We start from the raw sequence: 27,862 nt of genomic DNA on the forward strand, positions 1-27,862 counted from the left end.
GCATTGAGATGAATTGGTCTGGTATCAGTGCATTTATTACTTTGAGTCGTCTTAAATGACACAAAAACAGACTGAGTTACGTGTCAGTTTATTAGAGCTGAGTGTGTACTGTTACATGGTTTGGAAAAAATGATATCTATTATGGGTTAAGCATATTTTCTAAACTCAGTTTGCAAATCCAGGAGCAAACAATGCTTCACCCATGAATGCATCCGCTGCAACGAACACATCCAACATCATTGAACAGAACTTACTTCCTTACCAGGGTGGTTTGAGACATTACCAAAGAGCCATAGAAAGTATTGCTTAAAGATACAGTTCCTTAACATACCCAGATAACTAACAAGTAAAGTAATTCCAAATGGAATCTACCTTTTTAAAGCATCAAATACATTTCATAAAAGATTTCTTAAGGTACAAAATATACAGAGGCCCTAAATCCTGATAGCATACTGGTGGTGAATGCAACCCGTGAGGCTAAAGAGCTTTTGTGCATGACTGTCGTTATTGAAACAATACAAAGAGCCTTGCTCAGTATTGTGAAAGTGAGTTGAGGGGGAATAACTTGGTACTAATTGACACGGCATTCTTTGAGTAGATGCATTCCTCTGCCAGAAGAGGGCAGCATAACAAAACACATGTCCATCTCTGGATTCTGGGCCCTCCATAATCAAGACTGGGAAATGACATGCATAATGGATGGTCATAGTGGTCTAAATTATACACACTGTCCAAACTTATCACTCATAATGAGCTTCAAGTTGTAGACAGGTTTCTAATGTCTTTGGCTGGCATCACAGGAAGTTAATAAAGATACAGCACAGTACCCTGTAAGGCAAACCGGTGAAAAACAAGGAATCCCCTGACAAAACAAAAACCTCTACTATATATATATATAAAAAAAGATTCATCAACCAATAAACTCCCATGTATAAACAAAATAAAATGATATAACATTTTGCATTGCCATTAATTGGCTGCCTGCAGGCACTATAAAGGTTCGGCAACAGTCAGTGTGGTGGGCCCTTGCATTTATACGGGCGACATTGGCAAAAAATCTTTGTAACACAGTTGGTCAGAGATCTACAGATATAAAAAGTTGATAAAATGACACTTTATCACACAAAAGCTCCATCAGCTCTCTCTGTGATTGGTATGTTCAGGAAACATTAAGAGAGCTGGAATCTTCGCCTAGGTTAGAATGACTGTGCGTGTAGGTGGGTGGTCAAAAGAAAAACCTGCTCAGTGTGCGTTTCCTTAGAATAGCTCACAGGCGACGATGAGCAGGGCGTGAGTGTTCTCTTAACAGCAGGTACTACCACATACCATTTGAAATGCTCATTATTATTACTGACACCCACAAGCAGCAGTTTCTAGTTGCAGCATTTAAAAAGGCCATCACTGAGGTTTTAATTTAATATGAACATTTCTGAGGGAAATTAAGTGACCTCACCTGTGTAGAAAATTGCCAATGCAATGAGTGTAAACAGGTTAAAAATGTGTTAAATGTGGTGTGAGGAGCTAAAGGGTTGGTTGAAGTACTGAAAGCAGCACAGTCAAAGTTTGACATTCCAGTGATGAATTGTAAGCTATTTGAATTCACCTTAAGCTAATGTGCAGGGTATAGTGGACGCATGTGCCCTGTGAGTGGTTTCAGTACAGGTTCGACCAACATGTCAGCAAGGACCCAGAAGGTAGCTGAGCTCTCAGTTCAGGGGTGAGCGATAAAAGTCAGTTTATATTACGTGGTTTTGAAAGGGTTGAAGGGTTAACATTTTATGTTACAGTTTTTCTGATTTGTTATAACAAATTTTACTGAAACCTCTTCTCCAATTATCAATAGTAAAAAACAAACACATAAATTCAAGCTCCACCCACAAAACATTTGACTTGTCTTGCAAAATCAAACAATTGATTCAAAACTATTTTATCTTTACCCAGAACCAAACACTGCCATCAAATAACAGAGAAAGCCAGCTAATGCATAAACAGGACTCAGCAATAATGACACGCTACACAAATAAATGCAAAACACTGCACTCTGGGCACATCTGTACTGAAAGATTACAGGGAAATATTTATTGTAAGATATCTGAACATTCCTGCCAAGTGAGTCATCGGTTCGATAAAGTTGTTTTTCCAGTTGACAGTTTTGTTTAGAGAACAGTGTGTAGTGTTTTGGCAATTCAGAAAAACTGTAAAGCCTTTTCCCTTGGGTGCACAGATCAGTGTCACCAGCCGTTACAGTTTCAAAAAATCTCCTAAAAAAAGAATACAACTTCAACTTCCAGTTAAACTGTAAAAGGTATGAAAGAGCTGAAGGTATGAATGAGTATGTAGGGGTTAGGGATATATAAAAAAAATGCCAAGTCAGAATCTCAATGTGAAATGAACTGCCCAATAGGTGTTTGCCATACAATTTGTTTGGGTTAAGAGAATTTTTTTCTTTCTTTTTTGTGGATCTGTATGGAGCAAACTACACATTGTGTCTTCAGAGGCAGGCTGCAACTCCGTTGTTGCTCAGTATCTCAACTGTCTGAGAGTAAATGGTCAGAGGAAATGTCATGCAGCGTGATCGCAACTTGGCCCCAAAGTGCATGTCAGTGAGTGAAGGTGTACAGACACAGGTAAAGGCTTTCAGGGAGATCAGGATCCGCTTGTGGATATGTGCTTGCATTAATGTCATTGCAGACATTTTTTATGAAAACAGGAAGTCAAGCTAAACTGCTGGCTTAAGTTTCCAGCTATGATATGTTTCTGCAAAGCTGTTGCATTAGAAAAACAGATCAAGTTTCAGTAAGCGTGGTTGCTCAGCTGCTAACATGCTGGCTGTGGTCTGTGGGGGGTTGTACTCGGTTGGGATGCATAAACCTCTGATAATATAAAGACAGGGGGTATGATATTTTACAGTTTTACAGGAACATTTTGGCCTTTTAAAAATTCAACACAATAATCTAATAATGTCCATACTACCGTAGTCTCTTAGAAATCATGCTACTGTGGTCATATTCCCCTCCCCCCAGCCTATGTGACTCTCTTGCAGACATTAAGAGTCACTTAGGTTCCAACTTTAAGTTGCAGTCCATGGTCCAAGGTTTGCAGGCCCACTGCGAGGCTCTCCCTGGGTGTCATTCTTACACAACGCCGTTCTGCAGGCGCTCCAGGGTGAAGCAGCCATTTGTCTTGCAGCTGCCTTCTGCGGTCTTGGCCTGGGCCAGTTTCTTCTTGGCCTTCCAGCGCTGAGCCAGCGGCTCCAAGAACAGGGAGAGGGAGGAGATCAGGTAGCAGAGCCCGGCCAGGTAGAAAGAACAGTCGTAAGTCTGAGTGTAGTCGTAAAGGAACCCTGCAAAACAACAACAACACAGGATCACTTCCAGAGTCTGTATCTTTATGAGTGCATGACTATACCTGTATATAATGTAGAGACAAGTGCTGAGGTGGTGCTTTCACATGTGTCTCTAGTTTGTCTGAGAGAAAAAATACATGCATCTACACAGCTAATGTGGCAATGGTCGTTTTTTCTTCTATTGATTGACAAGATCTACCAATTGGAAGTTATGAATGTTTTGCACAGATTAGAGTGTGCGGTTGCTCTATTCATAGAATAGAACATTATGATGTCAAATTTAAGTTTAGCTTTGACTGTTTGGAAACGATACGTTTTGACCTTTGACCATAAATCTGTTATCTGCTCATCTTTGAGCTGGAGAGAATGTTCCCCTTAAGGCGATCATTGTTTACTTTATACAGAGTCATTTTTCAAACATTTCCACCGCAGTGTGGCCTCAATCAGAGCTAATGCACATTGTGTGTCCAACTAAAGCCAATTAAAGAGGCTCCATCATGTGATTAAGTGAGGTGTTTCATTTCGCATCTCGTGGCCACGACTTATCTCATTCCCACACGTAATAATTTCATGACCACATCATATTTCCCCCCCAGATGTCACAAGACAGCCACCGTAGCCCATTATTAAGTAAAAAAACACCTTAAACCAATCAATTACCATTTACAAATGCATTAGCAACAAATCCAAAAGCCATTTCAGATGACGTTAAAGATTACGTGACTTATTTTCAAGGCCTTGCATAACAATTATTCGTATTAATCCTTCATAACAGCTTCATAACAAGTAACCATTACCATTAGAAACCATTAGTTACATTATATTATACCCATTCATTTTTCTTTATGTTTGTTATTGGAACTTTTTTTTTTTTTTTTCATACTTCACATGTCACAGATAGTGAGGTCTCACCTGTCTGACATATGGCTAACCCACGTCTCGACTACACTGCAGGTGACAGTCTACATAATTTCATTCCTGTGTTCTTATTTGTTTTCTTTAACGATGAGTCATGTTTACATTTAATTTCAAACAGGTGAATTGTAAGGTGCAAACGAAAAGAAGGCGCGGCAGCTGCTGGTCAAACAGTTGACAGGGGAGGAACTGGTCAACAGGGACTTTATCACAACCTGTGGCCCGAGGGCATAACCACACTTCACCTAAAAACAGTTTCTTACGTGAACAGCTGGGATTATAAACAGAGCCTAACGCTATTTCCGTTTCACCTTAAAGGGGGTCATTAGTCAAATTTCAATCCTGAAACACCCATACAGGGACCATGTCAATAGACCCCCCCCCCCCCCCCCCCCACACACACACACACACACACACTGCACTTTAACTGGGGCCAAATGTTAAAAAAAAGGGGCAGAGGAGTTGTTTTTTCCTGGGAATACCTCAAACAACCACAGAAAGCTATTTGCAAAAGTTCCAGTGCCCGGTATACTCAAAATAAAAAAATTGGTTCCTCTTATGTGTTGACCAGATGATCGGTGTTGCTGGTATTTTCAGAGCTGACCTAGAAAAGACATTGTCCATTAGACAAAATATGCAACGACCTGATCGGACCAAAACACACTGTAACAAAAAACTGATGTCCGATTAGAAACAGCGCTGTGCGGCTAACAAGGACAATCTGCCATCACTTAAACAGAGTGACTCATACCATGCCATGAACACATGATTCGCCCTTGGGCTGCATGAAATCTGATCCGGCAACCCCCAAAGTCCAAGTCTGTATTGAGGGCTGGACTAACTATAGGCTGTTCCCCGCTGCAATACAGTTTCACACTCCTGAGATTCTTTAATGCTCATCTAGGCAGGCCAACACACACTTAGAAGCAGTGCAAGGGATTCAAGGCCCCCTGAAAATGAGCTGTGCAACACATGATAAAGGGTCTTCCCTAAGCTGGGCTCTTCAGACCCATCCCCGCATCCCCGATCTCTCCGCTCACTTACTGCCTGCCTGAAGCTATGACACCTGTGTACAAGCCTCTCACTCCTACTCTGGGCTTTGGCTCCAATCCTGCGCACATGCAGTGCACATGTGTAGTAAGTGTTTGTTATTGTGTGCGCACGTGTAAAAAAGTGGTTTAACACATGTACAAATCCTGAGGGTTTTCAACGGCACGGTCCACTCACCGGATAAAGGAGGCCCTGTGAGGCAGCCCAGGCCGACAAAGAACATGGAGAAGCCCATGGAGTTGTTGAGTTTCTCCGCCCCCACGAGATCCACCTGAAGAGCAAAACAACACATGTTACGACTGTGCTTACTCTAACTGCCAATAGTGAGTGTTTTGTTTATTTGATCTCTGCACAACTCACGTATGCTTCATATTACTATGACAATACCATAAGAAAAATGTTCCAAAGCATCAATGATTTGAAATAAATAGCGGTTAGGCTGGTCAATAAAACGCTAGCACAAAAGCTATTCGTAAGCACAGCGAGGAGGTGATACACATGAGGGATCTATTTCAGATGGTTTCAAGGTCTTGCTGTTTGTCATTCTCTGCTCATAAAGAAGAGTTAAAGACTAAAATAGTTAAAAGAAATAATAATGGGACATTTATCATGAGAATTATCGATGTCGACATTAACATTTTTATCAGTCTATAATTTTTGGCCATAGCATCTAATCCTGGAGCAATCAATTACGTCCGGCAAGTGAGTCCTCGAATGACCAAATGTCCAAATCAGAAATGTTTTCTTTTACTGATTCTGAACCAGCACTGAGTTTATAAACCTGTTTAGTAACTCAGATCTATTACTTGTCTTGAGCTGAAAGAGTCAATAATCTGCTTGGGCGTGACAGCAGCTTACAGGCCTGGGCGATGCACATTGGCCTTAGGGTTATCCTTAAATTAGCCTTTGGATTTACGGTGTATAATTTTGATGCACACGTCTGTCAACACACGCACACACACCCGTCATTAAAGATCGTCTGAGATAGCATTAAAACAGTCACAACTTGCTTTGGTTCAAACTAGACCACTAGGGCATGATGTGACGACAGCATGTTTTATGATATGTGGACACCTGCCCTACTTTTTAAATACATCCTTTTATTTAAAGTGTCCGTATCTACAGCTTCATAATTGGGATGTTCTGGTAGAATAGGTTTATATGATAGTAAATGTACATGACTTAACTTTATACATTTAACACACTATTTGCCCCACCGTGTGTGTGTGTGGGTGTGTTTAAGGCTTAAGTCTTGGTTTTTAGTTCCAGGTTACAAATAGTTTTAGATTGAAATAAGGCTAAGGGCTGAGGTTAGGCATTGGTGATGGTACAAGCTTTGGGTTAGGGCCAATATGAGCGACCTCAAAAAGAGTGTGTGAGGCGAGTGTGTGTGTGTGTGTAATCATGGCAAAATGTAGTCTTGCCATGATGGGAGCAACAACTGTAGTGGGTTTTGAATACTTTGTGTTAATGTGTATCACGATATCGAAACTCAGATCCCCATGAAGTCCCAGTTTTAAGATGGGTGTGGATAAACCCATGAGTACAAATCCAATAATACAGTATTGACTACTGAGCACTGGCTCAGGACGACAACATGTTGTCGGTGTGATCCCATCCCAAGATGGTCTCCAGTCACGCTTCTCATCTCTTTGGCCCTGAGGCATGTCTTGGCCTTTGAGACAACACCACTACCAAATGAAGTCACACCACATATGTTCTCATGTTTTGGTTTTCAGGTGTGACCTCAAGACACTGGATACTCGCTGACCTAATGCGTTGTTCCACCCATAACGGCAGCTGAGGAATATCAACGATCAACTGCCTCAGCTTTTTCTCTTTCAGTGCGTGACACAATGATGTGATGGTGTTATTTCACCTTTACGTGGAACAAAAGTTCCCCGCGCACAAATAGACATTACTGTGAATTCACCGGATGTAACAGTCTGATATGGTCTAATCCTGGAAGGTCTCGCAGGGTAAATAATCTACCCTCTGATAATAGAGAGAGTGACGCTGATGGTATCGTGTGAAAAGACAAGTGATATAGAGAGAGCTCTGTTTGAGAACCACGTATTCACAGCATCTTAACTCTAACTGCCCTGTGACCATGATAATGGCTAAAGATGAGCTGACACATCTTTGAATTAATAGGTGAAAGTTTGGCAACAGTATATTTCATGTTTCTATCCTGAAAAAAGTAATATACTGGTCAAAGATTTTGGAACACTTCCATTTTTGAATATTTGCATACAAAAGCGAACAAATTAACAATGGAAGATATTAAATGGATATAAAATCTTGTTGAGACAAAATTATTTTGGACATCCAGCATCTTAACAGAAGCTGTTTGGTTCATCTCAAACCTGCTCGCTGGGGTTTAAGTTGTAATTTAACTCAGTTTTGTTTTGTTTTACCATGGGTAGTTTACTGTTCAAATTTGTAACAGCCTAACTGGCAAACACCAGTAACGTTTGCAGAGAAAAATTACGTATTTAGTCAAAAACAAGTAAGCGTGTTGGATTTCTAAGTTTTAAAGAACAGCTTCATTCACACTTAAGTGAAAATATGAATTCTTTAGTTTTTAGCCATGATGTGACTTTGGTCCAGACAGAGGAAACCTTTCTCACGAATGCACTGAAATTCTTATGTTCTTTTTTAAATGATATAGTATCGCAATGATTGAGGCGATTCCTTTTCTTGGCTTTGAATGAACTGTCTCAACAACTATTGGATGAAATTATATAAAATTTGATGCAGAAATTCATTATCTCCAGAGAATGTCATGTATTCACATTTGTTATACTCTGACTTTTCATCTAGTGACATCACCGGGTTAAAATGTGTCCAATTCTTTGGTTTGTGACCAAAAGTCTTCAAAAATTGAACACATTCCCTTCTGTGTGTTTACTGCTAGTTGTCAACTTCTTGCATGCTAATGGTGAGCATTGGTTAACATGATACATACTTAACATGAGCTGCTAGCATGTCTGCAGACTAAAGTCTTGTTTTTTTATTGGTTATTATTATTATTTCCACTTCATTATGTTGTATTGTTTGCTTGTTGCATGTTCAGTTTAACTGCTGTCAACAGATCTGAATACAGGAAAACAACTCCACTATGGTATGATCTTGATAAAGACACTTGATAAATAATCATATTATTAATTAATTAAGTAATAAGCAATAAATCCATCTATCTATTTGTCTATTACTGAATAAAAATTACAAGCATGGTGAACTATAGTAACAGAGGTTGATTGAAGTGAGAACAGATGCGCGACACTGCTCGGATAAGACGGCCTCCTTACTAGAACTGGCAGCAGCAACGCCATGTAGCCGCCACAGAAGACAGCAAAGAAGATGGCGTAGACCATGAGCAGGATGTAGGTGTTTGCGAGTGGCGACAGCAGGTTGACTATGCCACAGAGGATCAGGTAGGCTTTGTGGTAGTGGTATTTATGAAACAGGTTCTTGTCTGTAACCCAGCCTGAGGCTAGCTGGGCGATGGTCTCTGTGATACCTGCAACAAAAAGCAAACAGGTGAGGGGGATGGGCGGTTGGAGTGAAGACATGTGTGAGATGTGTGTACATTTATATATACGTATATAGAGAGAGAGAGAGAGAGAGAGAGAGAGAGAGGAATTTATAATGCAGCTTGAACACAATTAGAGGAAAGTTACTTGGAAATTGGAAGAAAAATGCTTAAATCCTATGGAGAAGTCAAAGGTCAACATCTCTGAGGACAACAGGTACATTTGTGGAATCATGACAGGTTAAGAATGAATCACATTTTCTTCTGTATTGACTGAATGAAATAGTTTAATTTTACTGCTTTTAAATGGCTTTTTAAATATTGGGGAAAAAACAGATTCCTTTTTTTGTTTATTTGATAAATAATGTTCTTGATGCTGCTACCCTGGCTTCTTTCTTATTCTTTTTCCTTTCTCTAAATAATGGTGTCCTTCATAACCTCTACACAAGCTCCCTGGAAGAGCAGCGGTGATACTGAGTGATCCTGCTGGAGTTTATTAAAAGGAAGGAATGAGAGATGGGGGAAAAACATTCACCACAATAAAATATTCAGGTAGTAACAGGAAGCTGCTGTTTGGAAAGAGCTGCTCTCTTCTCCTTTCGAAATCCAGAACCAGTCCAGTCCAGAAACCAGAGTGATTAACAGTTATTTAAAAACCTAGTTACTGTTTTGACTTAGTGGTAGAGATGCACATTTATCTGGTTATCTGTCAAAGCATAGGAGTGTAGTGTCTTTAGAATATTTCTCCCTATTGTCTGCTTTTAAAAACATAGGCAGGACGATGTGTGGGCAGTAATTGCGTGTGTATGATGGTAGTGCAAAAAAAGAATGTGATACTGTAACAAAGGGGCGTATATGTAATTAATATTTTGCACCAAGTCCAGACAAGTCCCTGTTGTCCCCGGTCTGTGAAACGAAAAAACTGCCGTACCAGGAGAAGGCAAAGGCACCAATTTCCTTGTTAACATCTGTATTACACCCCGACAACTGCCAGCTCAGCTACATTCCAGCCCATCCTGATTGATTGTATGCTCCATGCAGGTGCAGTATGATGACTGGCCAAATATGTGCTGCTCAGTGCTGAGGTCAACTGGAACGCGATAGGCGATGCAAAAACTGCAGTGGTGTATTGACCCGTCACAGGAATAGCTACAAGCAGGCTGCGCCACTGATCAATGAAACAAACTGGTTCTGTGCAGATCGGAGTTACCCATCCTCTCTCTCAGCCTCTGCAGCACAACTGCAAACTGAGCTCGAACCCGATGCAGGAGAAACGACTGAGCTTTCATGCAGCACTGATGTGAAAGTACTAAGTTAAGGACGCATATTTACACGTCATCTTACATCCATCAACACGTGGATGATAAGGATCAGGTACATCTTCAATCTTTGAGGCTCCGAATGAAACCCCAATGAATGGACGGTGAAAAGTCCCATCAGTGAACGCCTCCGCTTTCCTTGCATAAGAGAATCGTGAGCGTCCCTCTCCTCCGAGGTTAGAGAGATGACATGACGCAGCTGTGCTATGTTTGTGTGTCCTCCTCTGGCGACCCAAAGACAATGTCCCGGGGTGTCCCCTGCTTGCGTACAGATGAGCAGTGAGTCTGTTTGTGTGTCTTAGGCTCAGCAGGTCGGCCCAGGCCTGCAGCTGTTCGTGTTCAAACACAGCACAATGCAGTTTAGATGTGGCCTCTCCAAGTAGCAGCTGAAGCTGAGTGCACTGGGGACATGATCACTTTTGTCCGGTTCTCTCTGTAGTTCTAGCAGGTATGGGTTGATTAGCTGTCATGTCTCGTCCTTCTGCTAATGTCGTGTTTGTCGAGTCCTTAAGGGCCCCATCTCACAATAAAAATCAACGTCATTTGCGAAGTGAGTGTAAATTTCAGGCTCATCAGTCGTACATTTCCTTTTCCGAACAGCAGATGCACTTGTGTCATGTGCTTTAGACCATGCGACTATAGAGTTTAAGTAGAGACCCTCTCATTTCTGTCATTATTAACTGTTTTATTATGAAATATCCACCTCTTGTCTTGCATTAATTTGTCTCCCCTCCCCCAGAGAACAGTGTCTGTCCTGATCTAGTCTCAATCGCTCATTGTAGGACCACGGTGTGTCTAGCGTTAAAACCACTGGTTCCTGATCTGGTTTCATGTGTATGATCAGATTTTCAATTTGTGATTTGGGTCTTTGAGTCTGCTTGTGCCTGTTTCTTACACAGGGAGAATTTCAACAAATGGGAGCTGCATTCCCTCGGATTCAAAGCAGGACATTTCATCAATAGATTAGAGCAGCGGCTCATAAAAGGAATATTGGTTCTTCCAGCTTCTCTGAAGTTGTTGTTGGCTCGTCTTGCCTCCTCTTTTGTACGTCTTGCCGCCTCAGTGCTCCTCTGAAAAGGATCGGCCACTTTAGAGCGGGACATGAACAACATTGAGAGCCCCTGTTGTCACCACGCCAACAACTTTACTCGGTAAGCTGTTGCTTAGCGACTTCAGCTAGCTCCAGTGACGGTGGCTGAGAGTTGACGAACAGACCCGACCCGGATGATAGTGGCCTCCCTCGTTCATCCAAGTCAATGGGCCCCTATGACGAGCGCTGGGCCCGGGGAAAGAGGCACAGTGGGACACAGGGATTCAGGCTTTGTGGTGCGGGTGGCACCCTGTCTCCCTCGCTCTGTCTCTCATTACAGCGCACATGACCAGACAATGTGACAGAACAAACGTTCTGCTCGCTACTCGCTGGCATGAATCCTCATCTTGGTAAACCAACAGCCCATCAGATAGTGTTTGTTTACAGCTCCATAGATGAGGCTCCATAGAAACTGGTCTAAAACCTGTTCATTTTACACAGCAATATTATTTGACCCCAATCCTAGTTTGGTCTCGATCTATCAATGCTTCCATCCCAGCTGACTTTCTTGTGAGGGACATATTGGTTTAAGGCCTCTGTCTTTTTTTTTCTCCACTTTCTCTTGCAGCACCGGTGCTCAGCTGCTGTTTCTTCTGCGCTGACAAATGTAACACTGTAATTTTCATGGAAGTCTACATAACATAGGGTGGACATAAAAAATCTACACAGCAGAGGTAGGGTTATGTGATGTGAACAATTTAACCAAAATAAATAATTTCAGAACTTCTCCCTTCAATGTGACCTATAACCCAAAAAAACTTGGGGAATATAAAATACTGCACACTTGTTGCATAAGGGTGTTACAATGAAGGACGTGGCTGTGATCAGAATCAACCAATCACATTCTTATTCATGTTCAACAGTCGTTTGCATTCCTGCAATAAATTAAAATGACTGATAAAACTCGAAATAAATAAATAAAATATGATTTTCTCAGCTGTGCAAAATCCATCCTCCACAAGGAGCCTGAAACATGAAAGAGATCAAACTGTGGCTCAGCAGTGACATCCCTCCAAAACAGATGACAAGAGAACTGTGGAGTGAGTATTTAGCCATTACACCTAAACCAACACTAAAGAAGGAACGGCAATTAAAGAAATAACGAAGCCTAGAACCAGGCATGGAAAGGACTCTGACACAGGAGGAGCAAATAGTGGTGGTTGCTTCCTAAATGTGATATCTCCATCTCCAGGAGATAAATATCTGGGCTATAAAAAGACATGTCTTGCTAAGTTAAAAATTATTCTGTCTCTCAAAACCACATGAAAAACCGTGTTGTCTGATAAGAGGTGAAAACAAAATTTCCACCAGAGAGAAACCGGCACAGTGTTCGATACTAATCACCAAGTGGTTCCATTGGAAATGCCCATCTCAAGTTAATGCAGCATAAAATGACAATTACCGAGAGTGAAACATAAGACAGAGTGTAGTGTGTCAGTGTTACTATAAATGTTAACGGGTACTATCACGGTGTCAGCATCATGCTTTTCTTGTGTCAGCGTCAGGGTCGAAAATAGCGTTGTAATCCGGAAGGTTATCTGAGGAAACGTTTACGTAAGGACAAGTGGCCAAATGAGGTTAAGTCAAGATGTGCCAAGCTGAAAAACTGGCACATACAACCAGGAGATGGTACAAATGTTTTAATTTCTATTTAGTTTTCCCCTTTAACCGAAGTAAGATAAAACAAAGCGGACGGATAACCAAAGCAAAAACACCAGAAAGAAAACATAAATGCCTCCGTACTGCTCCTGTGATGTTATACAATTGTCTGTAAGCCCTGGCATTCCGGAAGTGGACATTTACGCTAAAAATATGGTATAAATTACACTGTTTCCAGTTGAATATGAAAGTCGAGGCTGACACCAAAAGAGCAGTATGGAGGCATGTTATGTTTTTTTTCTGTTTGAAGAATCAGTCACGAATCAGTTACTTCAATTGTATGGGATTTGCTGCAATGCTGTAGCCTGACGTTGTCAGACTCACAATTCTAGTCACAATGTGAGTCTGAGACCGCTCCATTGGGCTGTGATTATGGGGCGTGTTTCAACTGACAGGAAATAAAATTCCTCTTCGCTCATAGGATAGACCTACAACCAATCAGAGCAACGTAGTATGTGACGTATGTTAAGCAACGCATTGTGAGTTACAACACTTCAGCGAAGCGTCAAGCCTTAAATAACAGTTGGCTCCCATCCACTCCCATGTTAAAACATTGTGCAGGTCACACCGGAGACTGAAGCACCGCCCTGCGCCAAGGCTGCCTCGCGCCGTGCAGCGATCGTTTCGGCGTCGAGTCTATTTTTTGCGCTTGACGTACCAGGAAACACACTGAAAAACGATCTTAAACTATATTGATGACATATTTTATCTGATATAAATGATCAAATGTGCATCCCATACTTTGAAGTCCCCTTCTGTTGTCCTGGAGTTTTAATTTGACCAATGACATTATTAAATGTCCCCCTCTGCCCATCCACTACAGCCACACAAGCAGTGATACAGATAAAAAGAGAGAGAGGGGGGGACTACGTATTCTCCACATAGGCTTGAATGGAGAATACGTAATTTATCCTCGACACCCGACATTTGACAGAGCAAACAGCGGAGAAGTTCTTCAACATGTGCATTAAATTAATAATTGAAGTGGAGAAGTACAGTGAGTTGTATGATCCTCGGAACATGTTGTATAAAGACAACACCAAGAAAGAAAAATGTTGGAACGTTGTTGCTTAATGTTGGAGCAACAAGTAAGTATATGCTTTTAATCTACTGGATCAACGGGTGATATTATTAGCGCTGCCCGGCGGTTCAGCGTCGTTTCAGTGTTCGGTGTGGACAGCCAAGCGCCGGCGCGATAGGGATTAGCGCGGTGCTTTGGCGTCGCCTCCACGTTCTGTGTTCCTCTTTCAAAATGAATGCGCTGTCGATCATCTGTCCATCATCGTATAAAGCCCGCCCTGACAATCTGATTGGTCCGGATGATTTCGAACCGGGCATAATTTCTCCCCAACGGAGCGACTCCAGACCAAACTTCCCGACCTCAAATGTTGTGGGTGGGGCTAAGTTCGTCTGGCATCCAGGGTAGCAATGCTGTTTTCCCCTGAAACTCTTAAAGAGTTTGTAGACTCAAACACTTTACCCACCTTTCCATCGGCATAGTGCTGAGTAGCTAACGAGTGAATTTTCATTTTTCTGAGAACTATCCCTTTAAGGAAACAATCAGATGCAACTTTATATTTAGAAGATGCTCTGTGAAAAAAACTCCTTGTCTAACCTCACAATGACATCTCTCAAACATCAACTTCATTACATCTTCAGACCAGGGATCACAAATGTGTCTCGTACCTTGTGAAAGTCACATCTAAAAGGTAATCTGCTGATTGCCCAGTACTGAAGGAGAGACTACAAAACAGAAGCCTGTAACTTATAAATGCTCGACCCCATCTGGAGCACTTCAATTATTCACAAAGCCTGACCAAGCACTCATGAAGAATTACACGTGCACATGTGGCGTGTGGTCAACATGTTAATGTTTTCTGTTCATATGGAGTGGCCTCATCAATGGCGCACTGCTGAACCCACACACCCTGGCCAGTGGACTAAAGTTCAGCTTTTATGTAAGCACATTCATTACATAAGACTGCAGAGACTGAGCAGCTCACAAATAATTAATGCCTAGAAGTTGACTAGGGAATTTTTTTTTTGGGATCACCATTTAAACCTGGACCTCCTGCCTCACAGTCTGTGCAATTCCAGCTGGAAGCCACAGTCGGAAAAGATCAAACGGCAACAGTCAGTCAGTTCATAAGAGTGCAGTTGTTTGACTTTGATCTTTATTCACATCTCAGACATGTGTAAGTGGCGTCTTATCTAATAGACATTGATAAATGTGTGTAAGGCCCCGGCTAGTCAGACTTCACTATTTGGCATGGGTGATTTCTCTGTTTTATAAACATTATTATACTAGTAAGTACCCTCCGCTTCATAGAATATTCCATATCATACATAAAGAATTACTCACGTTTAAAAAGTATGAAGCGGTGAGACAAAAATGTAAAGTTACAGGGAACACAGCAGCGGTCGCTACACGTTAACTCCAGATAATATGCAAATCAATTCGTCTAGACATTTTTCCTGACTTTATCTTTCACATCTGCAGAACACAGTAGGAGATTGTCCTGGTCCGTCGCTTTAAAACAACAGGAAAATGTCCGGAGTGTTCAGGTTAAGGGTGGTGCCTGCTGGGTAGATCATACAGGAGGCTGTACGTGATGTATACATTCCTCCACATGTTTTTATCACCAAAAGCTCTCAAATATAGCTGTCTTTCATTCTGCCATATTTTTGTTATTTCTTTCGTTTCGTGTTTATCACATGCTAGGAACATCATCATCATCATGCCCACTCACTCACTCTCCATAAAATATCAATCTCCACTCTCACACAGGCTCACTCTCTTTTTACCAGGGGGCCAGCAGAAAGAATATCCACAGAGACTAACTCTGACATTTGTGTCTTCACATAAGAAGTCCAGTGAATGTCTGCAAACAGCTCTACAGAGGCAACCAGGGAGGGAAGTCTTGTGAAATGGGTGCTGCTATTAGATATTAGGATTTCTGGTAGAATTTCTTTTGAAATATGGTGACGAGAAGCAGCTCTGCTAGTAAACATAATTGTGTTTTTAATCATATCATGTAACCCTCATCAAAAGAGCGAATAGACTTCTAACACACTATTCCTCTAAGGTGGATAATAACACCACAGTACAAACATTGGACCGATGTTTCTCACCTGCCACAGAGATGATAAATGAAGCATCCATGGCATCGATGCCCAGGGTTCTGGCTCGGGCAGACAGGTGGAAATAAGGGATGAAGTAGGCCAGCTGGCTGAAGACCACGGACCAAGTGTAGATGCAAAAAAACGGATCCTTTAGCAACGAAAAGTCCAGCACTTTGGTTTGTACGACGGCCACCTCGCTGGGTGTGCAGTCATGCAAGGGATGTCCAACAATGCTGGACCCATTCATGCCGCCATTGTGCTCGGCTGAGCTGTCCGGAGTGCTGGGTTTACACTGAACCGAGTCATGGTAAGGCTCGTGGCCATTCACACCACTGAGGACCAAGCTTGTCAGTTCAGGTTTCACTGACTGGTCCTCGGGCCCCTGAGTACATTGGCCCCCAAAGTTCTCAGTGTCTATGTGAGGGGGAGGAAGGGTAGGGGATGAGTCTGATTTGGCGATGCCATTGGATAAGTGAGTGGAGCCGTTCACGCAGCTCTTGGAGTATTCCTTCTCTAAGGAGCTCTTGGAGTATTCCTTCTCTAAGGAGCTCTTGAGGGAAACATCAGGGCTCTTTTGGTCGGGGGAAGAGGTAGCGTTTGGCACAGGAGGCTTTACATTGATTGGTCGCAGAAGCATCCCAGAGGCCACCAGGTTCAGCATTAAACCTCCAAGAATCAGCATCGCCCCTGTGGAACAGAAATAAAACTCAACCTTCCACCAAGATGCTAAGAAAACCCTTCTTGCTAAATTAAAAGATGTGTGCTGCCTACCTTGCCAGGCATATAGGTCCAGGAGCAGCTGAGTAAATGGGGCAAGGGCAAAGGTCAAACCCATCCCAGAACGTCCAATCGCATACGCTGTTGCTAACCGCTTTCGAAAGTACAGAGCTGTGACCACTGAGAAGGCCTGGTATAGTAGTGCGAAACCCATCCCTAAGTGAAGAGAACGTGTCAGCGATCGGGATGTGAGCAGTCAAGAGAGAGTCGTTCACAAACAATGACCTTAAATCAGTAGTTGTCAAACTTTTCTTGTCGTGACCCACTTCGGAAGTCACAAAAACAATATATAGGTCATAATGAAAGGGCAAACAACTAATAAAGAAATTCCAACTTGAATTTAACTTGTTTATTTACCTTCCCAGCCACCATTGCATTGGCTGTATGCCCCCACCCTCCAGTTTGAGAACCACTGACTTAAATATCTGTCCTCATGCAGAGGAGGACCTTTGTCCTTTTAGAGTCATTAGGAAAACATTTTAGTTTGAATCTCATTTGTACTTACCAACTACCACTCCCATGCTGACATAGAGGAATGCCACACTGTTTGCGTAAACACTCATGATGAAGCCTGCGCTGACCAGCAACGCCCCAGTGATGGAGGTCGTCCGGGTTCCGAACTTGGCACACGCCACAGAGGCCATGGGTGCTGCAAAACACGCAGATGAAGAAGCACAGACCCTCAGGATCTAAAAATACCACTTGTTTTTCTGCTGTTCAATCCTTAAACATGCATAAAGAGGAAAACAGAGTTCAAGTGATAAAGATACATACACCTTGAATCTCGTTTTTCTACATTAACAGCAGATAAGAAGGAGAGAGAATTCAACCAAATGAGCTACATAGATGATGCAGATTCAAACCTCCAGAGAGCCGCATGCTTGACATGATGGAACCAATCCAGCTGATGCTCTCTGACGAGCCTCCAAAGTCGTCTTGGAAAGCCACAAAGAAGATCCCAAAGCTCTTCAGTGTTCCCATCACTAGGACATTCACCTGATTGTACACATGGAAATAAAAATCATTATTAGCCGAGGCTGTCTCTGAGGTAGTTGAACTTTTCTGTTTTAAGTAACCTTAGATGAGCCTTTTATTACTATACAGGTGGAAGGTTGTGTTTCACAGAGTCTGCCACTGTTGTACCTCTACAAATGAATGACATCCCATTACATTTTCATTTAGCTGACGCTTTCATTCAAAGTGACTTACAATAAGTGTATTCAACCATGAGGGTACAAACCCAGAACAACAAGATTCAAGGAAGTATAATTTGCTTTAAAAAAGCCAAACTACAAATTTTTTTTAATTCCAAGGTGTAGTGAGATGTCCATTTAGTCTGCGGAAGAATATTTATTGTTTTTCTGCTTTCCTGATGTCGATGGGGAGCTGGTTCTACCATTTAGGAGCCAGGACAGGAACAGTTGTGATGTTTCAGTGGTTAGCTCGCAGTAAGGTTGCAGCAAGCCGATTGCCAGATGCAGAGCGGAGTGAACGGAATGGGGGTGTAATGTTTGACCATGTCCTGGATCTAGACTGGACCCGATCCGGTTGCAGAGCGGTACACAGTGAAGAAACGGATGCGGACAGCCACTGGTAACCAGTGAAGGGAGAGGAGGAGTGGAGTAGTGTGAGTGAACTTAGGTTAAAGACCTGTCGAGCTGCTGCATTCCAGATGAGCTGCAGAGGTCGGATGGCACTAGCACGCAGACAAGCCAGCAGGTAGTTAAAATTGTTTAGGCGTGAGGTGATCAGGGCATTGTCAAAAAGCTGCACCATTGAGTGAGAAGGGGATGTATACTATAATTTGGAGCAGCATGTATCTACAGGAACCGGTTGTTGCAGTAATGTTGGCAGTAAAGCCTGAAACATGCTTCTGCGTTTTCACGGGCCCGTAAGCGCAAGAGCCCTTCCGGGTCCCTTACGTGCTTATGTATCCCTCCTTACGTGCTGACGGGTGTCGACCCCCTTTTCTAAAATTTACGGCAAAGCTCCGCAGGCTCACTCAGCCCGCAAGGCTGTGATTGGTCTGCCCTACATCCTGTCCGGTGTCTAGTTTCCGGTTTCATGCCCCACAATACGCGGAAATCACAGAAGATTTAGAAGAACGAATATGGACCAAATAGATGAGCACTTGGCAGAAGAGATCCGAAAGTATGACCACTTATATAACCCGTCACTGACTGGCCGATTTGTCCGCCAGAAATAGGCAATGGAGAGCCGGAGTGGCGATGTAAATAAACAGTCTAATTATAAGAAGTTGCTCTTTAATGTCCAGCAGCTCCATCTCAATCAATTGTTGTTCGGTTGAAATCGTGAATACACTCTCTGCCATGGTTCACCGTGTGTTTGTAATGGAGAACACGACTGGTAGAAGGTAAATAAACAACGATTGCCACACCAACAAAGAAGGCGTCTCTCAGGTCGTCTTCGACAAAAAGCATTACTCCGCCTAGTGTTCTGGCGCGGAATTGCTTTGTAAGACGTGCAACGGTTGGGGAAGCATGAATGAAAACGAGTCTTGCGCCACATCGGCGTGAAAAGGCGCAGACGCAGTCGCAGAAGCATGTTTCAGGCTTTAGGGAGAGGTTAATGTCGAGCGTCACACCCAAGGTCCTAACAGTCTGGGTGGAGGCTTCCACGGAGCGGTCAATGGTAATTGCCAACAGGCACGATACATTTTATCTTAATAAGCTGCTTGGCTAATCCAGGGAACATCCAAAAAATGGCGCGATCCACGTCAAGCATAACTGTATATTACATTTTGTGCAATAAATGGTTAAAATCATGACATTGTTCTGACTGAGTTGACGTTATTACACTGCATAAGCCTACAGCATATCATACAAATGAGGCGGACATACCAGGAAGCAATGCAGCACCACCATCCAGCCCCAACCTCCATCTGGAGGGTCCTCGTATTGGATCTCTTTATCCTTCTCCTTCTTTGAGCTCATGGCGTCCTTCCTGAACAGGTTCATGGCTGCCTTGGTTTAACTAGAGAAAAAAAAGGGAAATATACATTATTTTCAGGTCAGGCTGAATTATACGAAGCATCCACAATCACATGGTAACATGATTATAAATACAAATGGTGCATCATTTTAAGTTCATGTTATAGATTAATTGAAAAATAAATCAAAATGAACTGGCCCGAGCACATGCATTTTGAAGCGTTGCATGCGTTTTGCGCACCTGCGTCCGTCACGTGATGTTGATTCTTGCCTGCTAAATGCTCATTACGGTCAACGATATCAATTGCACATCACACTGTGAAAATATTATGTAAATTGAATGATAGTTGTAAAACAAAGATTATTTCCTGTTACCAATGGGCGGCGCCATCGGTATTATTACATACAGACTAATAAATCTGTTAAAGTCTGAGCTCTGATGTAACGCGAGCAATTTTGTGTCAATGAACAACTTCATTTTCACATTAATCAATAGGTGGCGCTATTACCCTGAGAAAATACTGACACATAGAGCTGTTCAGGCTTGGACTCTTATCAGGAGACAGAAGTTTGCTGGTGATAAGACAAAGGGAGAGAGAGACGTCACCTTTGCAAGACATCAAAGATTCCTATGAACTATGACCACTGACTGTCACTTTAGGAGTGGAGTTGTTTGTTGACGGCTCAGCATCAAAGGATTCATGGTCCATCAAACTTTGACGCTATGCCACTGTCACACCATGTCACGAAAAAAACTATCTTTGAGTTTTTATCTCCATCAAGTTTAGATGACACTCATCTCAATTTGAAGTTGATCTGATGTAAGCCCTGGTACAAGTACCTCAAAGTAAAAATATGGAATATGGCATAAATGGTCACCAAGATCTGTGTGAAGATCGGCCAATATGAACGCGTTCCTTGGGGGGGGGGCCTTGGAGCCATTTTTCCACGGCCATTTAAAATTACTCCAGAATACATACATTTTCACCACTTCCTAATTTTCTGACCATTTTTGTACGAATTTCAGCATGTTAAAGCCCTCAAAAAGCCAATTCATTTGCCTATTTCAATAGGGCCTCCCACTGTCTCCTATTGCTCGGTGCGCGGGCCCTAAAAATAACAATTATATATTCACATAGTAACCCACATGGATTTCACAGTTGAATCCACCAGTTATAGCTTTTTACATGTTAAAGAAAAACATGGAGCATATAAGAGTTAAAAATAAACAACTGATATAATATTTATTTTTCTTCATGCAACCACCTAGAAACTGGCATGACATAAACTCGATTAAATCCATTTCATCCATTGAAAATATGATATGTGACATCAAATTGCTGCTTTGAGGGTAACGACAGATGACAGTTTTATTGTGTTAACTTGAAAAGGCACTGAGCTGTGAAACTGCTCAGTTACAGTGCAGCTTCCCCACAGGACTGTGTCTCAGCAGTGTTTACATTAAGTGTGACTATGTCTGAGCAAGAGCATCATTTAAGATCTCTGTCAGCATGTAACAGCATGCATGAATTTGCTTTGCTTTGATGATGTCTCGTGATGATTTACTCTGGGGCTTTCCAGGAGGCGGTTGTGCAAAGTTTATCTAGAAACTTAGCGGAGTAAACCACGAAACCCTCAGTTATTCACACTCAGCTAACAGAAGCAGTGTTTGAACAACATGAATCAACACAGATGAAAAACAGGACCGACCTGCTCAAACGTACGCTGCTATTTCAGTCAGACTCAGAATTTAATTATTTCGGATTTGAGGAGTGAAGCCCTGTGGGTTTTTTTTTCCTTCTCATGCTGTCACAGCAAAACCTTTGTCATGCACATATGATGTAAAAGTCGGCGGTTGTAATGTAACAATGTGCTAAAAAGCTGAGGTGTAAAGTAACGAATTACATTTACTCACGTTACCGTAATTGATTAGCTTTTTGTGTACTTTGTAATTTTTTGAGTAATTTTTGAAATGGGTAATTTAACTTGTACCTCAGTAGATTTTGACTTAAGTATTGTACTTCGCTACATTGGAAATTACGTCCGTTACTGAGTAAAAAAATAAAGTTCAAGGCGCAAGGCAACTCTCACTGCAGTGGTAGATGCTGCATAGAGTGGATGACGTTTCTTCACGTGCACGTTCAACATATGAAAACTGTTCGTAAAGTTCACTGTTCGCAATAAATATGCGCGACATGCACAAAACTGCACAGGGAACAACTGCAGAGGGGCTGAAGAGACCCCTGGCTCCGGCGAAAAAGCGACGTGTTAACTGCTCCGCCGTTAAAGAAATGCGGACGTCAAAGCATTAGTTCGGCTATAATATTAGTTCATCCTCGCATTTTCACCTCCCGGTCGCGCGCCCCACCTGGTATGCCTCCGTGCTCCGTGTTATGCCTCGATAAGGCGCACCACACAGTTTGAGAACCACTGCGCTGCACAGGGCCGGCCCTAGCACATTTGGGGCTCTATGCAGGCTTCACTCCTGGCTGTTTGCTGTTCACTGCAAAGCGAGCCGGGATGAGCTCTACTCACCTTGAAAATCAGCTGCTGCTTAAACTCAACAAGAAGTGTGTAGACTAGTGCTCAAAAGGTCAACCAAAGTTTAACCAAAAGTTTAAATATACAGTGGGATATTCAGTACTTTTTACACCTCTGCTAAAAAGACCTGGGATGAAAACTGCTGGGGATCTAGGGACGTAAACAAGGATATAAACTATACGCATTTAAAATTCCTCCCAAAATTAGCAACTTTATGGATGGAATGCATCCCACACAAGGCCTCAAGGGTAAATATAAATGGTTCTAATGGGAAAAAGGAAGAAACCCTTTTCTTAAGAGACCTTTAAGGGAATCAAATTTATATTTACAATGTGACATTAATGTAGAAATCTTAATAAGAAGGCTATAAAGTGCATTAAAAAACATTGAAATAAACAAGCTATTTAAATGTGTGTTCACACTAGTGATCTGTAGGATAGGATGTTTGTAATGTGTAATGGGAGCAGAGGGTAAATTCAGTGCATTAATAATACCATGTATTTTTGGTGAGTATAATGTTCTGCCACTCGTCCTTGTGTGTGTGTGTGTGTGTGTGTACAGTATATGTGTAACTTATGAAAGTAAGACTTAAGCCCCAAGTCTGCGGCTTAGTGAAATGAACCTGTTCTCCTGTTGTGAGGCGAGTCAGGAGCTATGTTTCTGCCTGTGATGTGAATCAACTGCACTGCAGTTTGCACCCCCCAGCAGGCAGAGTGTGACCCTGAACCACAGCGAGCCCTTCTTGTAACATGTTTCCATCGGATACTCCCCCTGTCCTGAATTCAGATTGTTTTAACTCAGGTAACAACTCCCTTTGCAACAACTTATCATTCATATATATGTACTTATACTCCTCAGACATTCGCAAATAATAAGAACATATTTCTTAGAGTTAGTCGAGATCAGTCAGCAATACAAACCAGTACAAAACATACATAAGAACAACATTTTGCCATCTTTCATTATTCAAATGAATCCGATTGGCAGTGTATTACATAATAAGGCCAGGTGAGTTTGCTTTATGTGTGCTGCAGCTGGCACTCCAGTCTTAGGGCCAGGTCACACATACACAAACTGAAAAGGAATTTCCTGGGTCAAAGTTCAGCCAAGTTGAACTCCACATGAAACCACACTACGATTTTCTTTTCCACGGGATGTTTTACTCGCCTCCTCGCTCGAAGAGATTGGAAGTGAACGGGAGGCGAAGGTTTGCCGCTGATACATTCACGTGAGGATGCCAGGTCAGGACCCCTTGGCATCGCACACTTTGTCTTCTTATCAATCTTATTGTTTTAAAACAAATTACAGTCTTTTCCTAATTTTGACTAAGTGTGTATGGGGGTCGCAGGCGTTTCTCATCAGCCTGAATCCCACTTTCGCCCCTGAGTATGATAACGTGCCAACATGTCCTGAGTTAACATGCTTTTAAAAATAATAAATCGCTGTGTGACATGTCTCTCACTGTTCTCAGGTCTGCGTGCGTCACCAAGTAATTAAATTGAACCGTCTGTTAAAAACTGTCTTTCCTAACCACTTCGTCAAGATGTGGAGAATGTATAATAAAACCTCACCTCAGATGCTGAAAGTCACCTTGAACACAGTAGGAGCAGGGGGCTTGATAAACCAGTGTTTATAACTAGTCTATTGTGGCCTTCAGCACTAACTCAGTCTGACTTAGACCTGCATAAGAAGTCGTGACCAAATTAGAGAGCAGAGAGCGGATTAAAAAGGGGAATGAATTGGGCCAGTGTACTGCGGGGAAAATATTTCACCCATGTGCTGTTCACAAGTTGTCCCCAGAGTGTGCTTTAGTGCATGTTTGTGAACGTGCAAGGTTGTGAGGGTTTGCCCCGTCTTACGGCCCACGTCCAGCAGGACATGTGGATTGAAAGGTCTCCGGATTCTGTCTCCATTTGACCTACATTCCATTTATAGGGATATACATTTACAAACGTGTTTCCTGCACGAGGAAAGACTCACAACAAACAATGAGATACCACTCATCTTCTAAAAGTCTGATTCATCAGTTTAAGGGAGGACTGCATGGGGGCGAGTAAAAAGGCACGCAGGGCCAGTCAAAACTTTATGGATTTTTTGATGGTCCATTGGCTCCAATGGTGCAGGTTTGTCATTGGGCAAATTCTGCGAAGAGACTCCTCCCTGACCCGTAGCATATGACAATTACACTTCAACTCACTTCATCTTTTGGTCTAAAAATGATCAGACCTATGCACAACAGAATTGGGTATAACAATATATTTTAATTAATAGAAATTGTTCTATAAATTCTCAAGATAAGTGGATATTAACATTTCCCTAAATAAGACATTGTTATCATAGAATGTAGAAAGGAAACGCTGAGCTTTGGCTTTAATTGGTAAAGGCTAATTGTCCCATGTCTCCTCTACTGACAAACCTGAGCGTAGCTCCTGTAAATTATAGGGACCAATATAGATTTGATCAGCTGCATCAGGCTCATTCAAACTGGTTCTTAAACTAATCCTTTGACAGACAGATGTCAGAGTGATAGATCTTCACATCTCAACACTAGAAGGAAGACCAGAAGATTTGGCTCCAGCTCGACAACTAACATTTCTTTGAGTCAGTATGAAGCCGAAAACCACAAGTTTAAAACCCTCATATAAATACTTAGAGCTAAACCATTTACCATGTAGCAACATTTAGCTCAATACAGCTATCGTTTTATTTGGTGTAATATCAAAGCAGGTAAAATCATGTGCGGATCGAAAAAAATCAACTGTCAAAAGTTTATTTACTATTAAAGCCCATTTTTGTCATTTGAATTAGAGGGAAAAACCAAACGTAAAAAAAATCATCATCACCCACATCGTACACTACAATTATATTTGTCTGCCATGTACAGATAATAAAACAGTGGAACATTAAAAAAACATTGTATCACACAACTGCATGGTTGAAAGGAGAGGAAGACAGACAGCCAGAGAAAAGAATGCCGGTCACAGGGCAGACAGCCAAACAACCCAAATTAAATATTAAAATATTAGTTTAATATGTAGTATAACTATGTTAACATAAAGTTAAGACAGTTATGCATTCATGTTAAACATTATTAGCCTGGGAGTTCTTGAATAATGAAAAGTCACAGGTTTTGTGAGGTCACGCTGTCGACATATGACCTTTGACCACCAAATAAATCCATCCTTGTGTTCATGAGATTATTTGTCTAAAATGTTGAGTAACTCCCTCAAAGCACTCATGAGTTGTTATTTGAAAAAAATAAATGACAATAGGAAGAACATGAAACACAATAACAGCTTCGCTGGGGTGTGTGAGGCTAAAATCGGCCGAACAGAAACTATACAGTCGAAAACTAGAGCCCTACTCTATGATATGAGACCAATGATAAACAAACTCCATTGTGAAATACTGAAAGACAACGTTTTTCACTTATTCTCAGAGCTTGGTATCACTGCTTCGCTTTGTTCTGGGGGTAATTTCATGTTGACTTCATTCTGCACAGAAAGTTTCCTTCACAGCATAAAGTAGGGTCACCATGTTATGGATTTAGCCGCCAATACAGCGCAGATATCGTTCTTCCCTCTTACAAGAAATTCAAATACTATTTATCTAAAGTAAACGTTTGCATTTGTTGTCTCTGCACAATCAAAAGTTATTGCCATTCAAGGGATATTTTGGTTATCGACATAATAGTTCAGTTGCAGATAGTTGACCTGCTTCGTAAGGCAGCAGTCCTGCCAATTCTTCAGCTGCTCGGAGTGACCTTCTATATATATTATATTTTGTTTAAGACATTGAATCTTTTGCGCTTCATTCCCTCTGCAAACAGAGAAGTTAATGAAGAACTGTGCCTCTTGTTATTTTTTGTTGATATTGATTGTTAACTGTGATATTTTGCGGTAGAACTCTGCTTCACTCCGTGTCAGATTATATCCTATCTCCTCTTGAGTGAATGCAGTGATAGTTGCTGACTGACCAACTACCTCCACTTTTTGTAACCAATGAGACTTTGCATTTCACCTTTTAAATATACACCATTACCCAATTGACTCTGAAAAAACATTTTCCTGAAGTGAATTGTGTGCTCAAGGATCTTGTGGGTCCAGTCTTTGAGAAGTGGCCCATTGAGCCAATTTCATCCTAGTTTATTTACTTCTGTTGACATTTACCTTCCTTGTATCAGAAACGACTACGAATAATAGAGGTTCTGTTTTCCTTGACGAAGACAAACCTTAGACTCTACTGTCTGTGGTACGGAGTCTGGGCCCTAGGGATCGGGGGATGAGCCACAGTAGCAAGGCCCATTCGATTCATGTGCTCGACCAATCACATGTCAGTCTCAGCTGTCAATCATGTAGTATTCACCCCATTTTTATAGCATCAATAATTCATTTAAACCCAACTTGGCAGAAAAATTAACACTTGAACATATGTTAGTGTGATTTGAAATACCTAAAATAATTTTGGACAAAAAATTACTTTACTTGTACTTTGAGCTTCAACCATTTCTCAAAGCTGCACATTCTCAGCAATTTTTTTTTAAATGCTACAGATTTAGAAGTGTAAATCTTAGAGTTAGCATAATGTATGTTTCCTCCAGCAGGATATAGATATAGAAAGGCATTGGGAGCTAATTCAAATGTTTAGGAAAGGAATGCTATAGGTAATTTTGATTGAATCAGCTTGTGTGGTTACCTGTTTTACGGGTTTGTCTTGTGCCTTGTGCCTGCAGGCTGCAGAGGTGAAGAAACAAGTCAGAACTCCTATTCTCTAAGTGTCATCTTCAGATTGGATGAAGGGCACTTGGAACTATGGCTGCATCCAGATTAGCTTAGCACCTGCAAGAAGAAGAGTGCAACGAAAAAACTGAAACAACAAATCACTCATCTCTGAAACCTGAAAGCAGAGACACACTGTAAAGTTACACTAACTAGACAATAACGTGGATACTAGACATGAATATTCTGTACCTGAAATTTATGAATTGAATACAGTTGATGGTGTCAAGTTAACTGCAATACCAGACTTTGCTGCTGCACTGCAAAGACTTTGCTCAGAGTATGGATTCTTCAGAGTCCAGGCATCTTTTTTAGCATTGCACTGCTATTGAATATAAACGGCTGTAAGTTTTATCCATTTTGTCACAGGAAAATAATCTTTAATTGTCACCAAGCTGTAAAGCACTGGCACTTCAAGTTCAATGTTTTAATTTTTGAAGGACATACCTCACTTATAATTGCTAGCATTGTTTATTTATTTTATTTATTTATTTGTTTATTTAGAGGGATCCCCATTAGCTCTACCCTAAGACAGGGCTACTTTTAGTGGGGTCCACATTTAAGACATACATACTGATATCGAACATTTAATACAAACATTCCATACCAATTTCAAACATTTAAAACATAAGTTATATTATAAGTATATGTTACATTATGGGTATAAAAAACTAATATACATAGAAATTGTGATCATATAATATTTACAGACATCAAGAATAAGTTCAGTGCTTGTGCAATATTACATTTGTAATGATATAAAACTCTGATATATACA

The 27,862-nt window shown here is 41.5% G+C and overlaps 1 protein-coding gene across 2 annotated transcripts in view; it reads right to left on the minus strand.

Moving 5' to 3' along the window:
- Positions 1–72: 72 nt before the first annotated feature.
- The window catches only part of slc16a4 (solute carrier family 16 member 4), a 32,375-nt gene continuing 4,585 nt past the window's right edge, over positions 73–27,862 (minus strand). For both annotated transcript variants that reach the window (XM_062391535.1, XM_062391533.1), the window contains exons 3-11: positions 27,002–27,144; positions 19,676–19,808; positions 17,678–17,810; positions 17,320–17,463; positions 16,809–16,970; positions 16,047–16,724; positions 8,623–8,834; positions 5,489–5,582; positions 73–3,343 (exon numbers count right to left, since the gene is read on the minus strand). In XM_062391535.1, the coding sequence (XP_062247519.1) occupies positions 3,135–3,343; positions 5,489–5,582; positions 8,623–8,834; positions 16,047–16,724; positions 16,809–16,970; positions 17,320–17,463; positions 17,678–17,810; positions 19,676–19,792 (1,749 nt within the window). In that variant the 5' untranslated portion in view covers positions 19,793–19,808; positions 27,002–27,144 and the 3' untranslated portion in view covers positions 73–3,134. The remainder of the gene's footprint in view (positions 3,344–5,488; positions 5,583–8,622; positions 8,835–16,046; positions 16,725–16,808; positions 16,971–17,319; positions 17,464–17,677; positions 17,811–19,675; positions 19,809–27,001; positions 27,145–27,862) is intronic.

Source organism: Platichthys flesus, chromosome 7 (assembly GCF_949316205.1).
Source record: "Platichthys flesus chromosome 7, fPlaFle2.1, whole genome shotgun sequence".
Lineage (NCBI taxonomy): Eukaryota > Metazoa > Chordata > Actinopteri > Pleuronectiformes > Pleuronectidae > Platichthys > Platichthys flesus.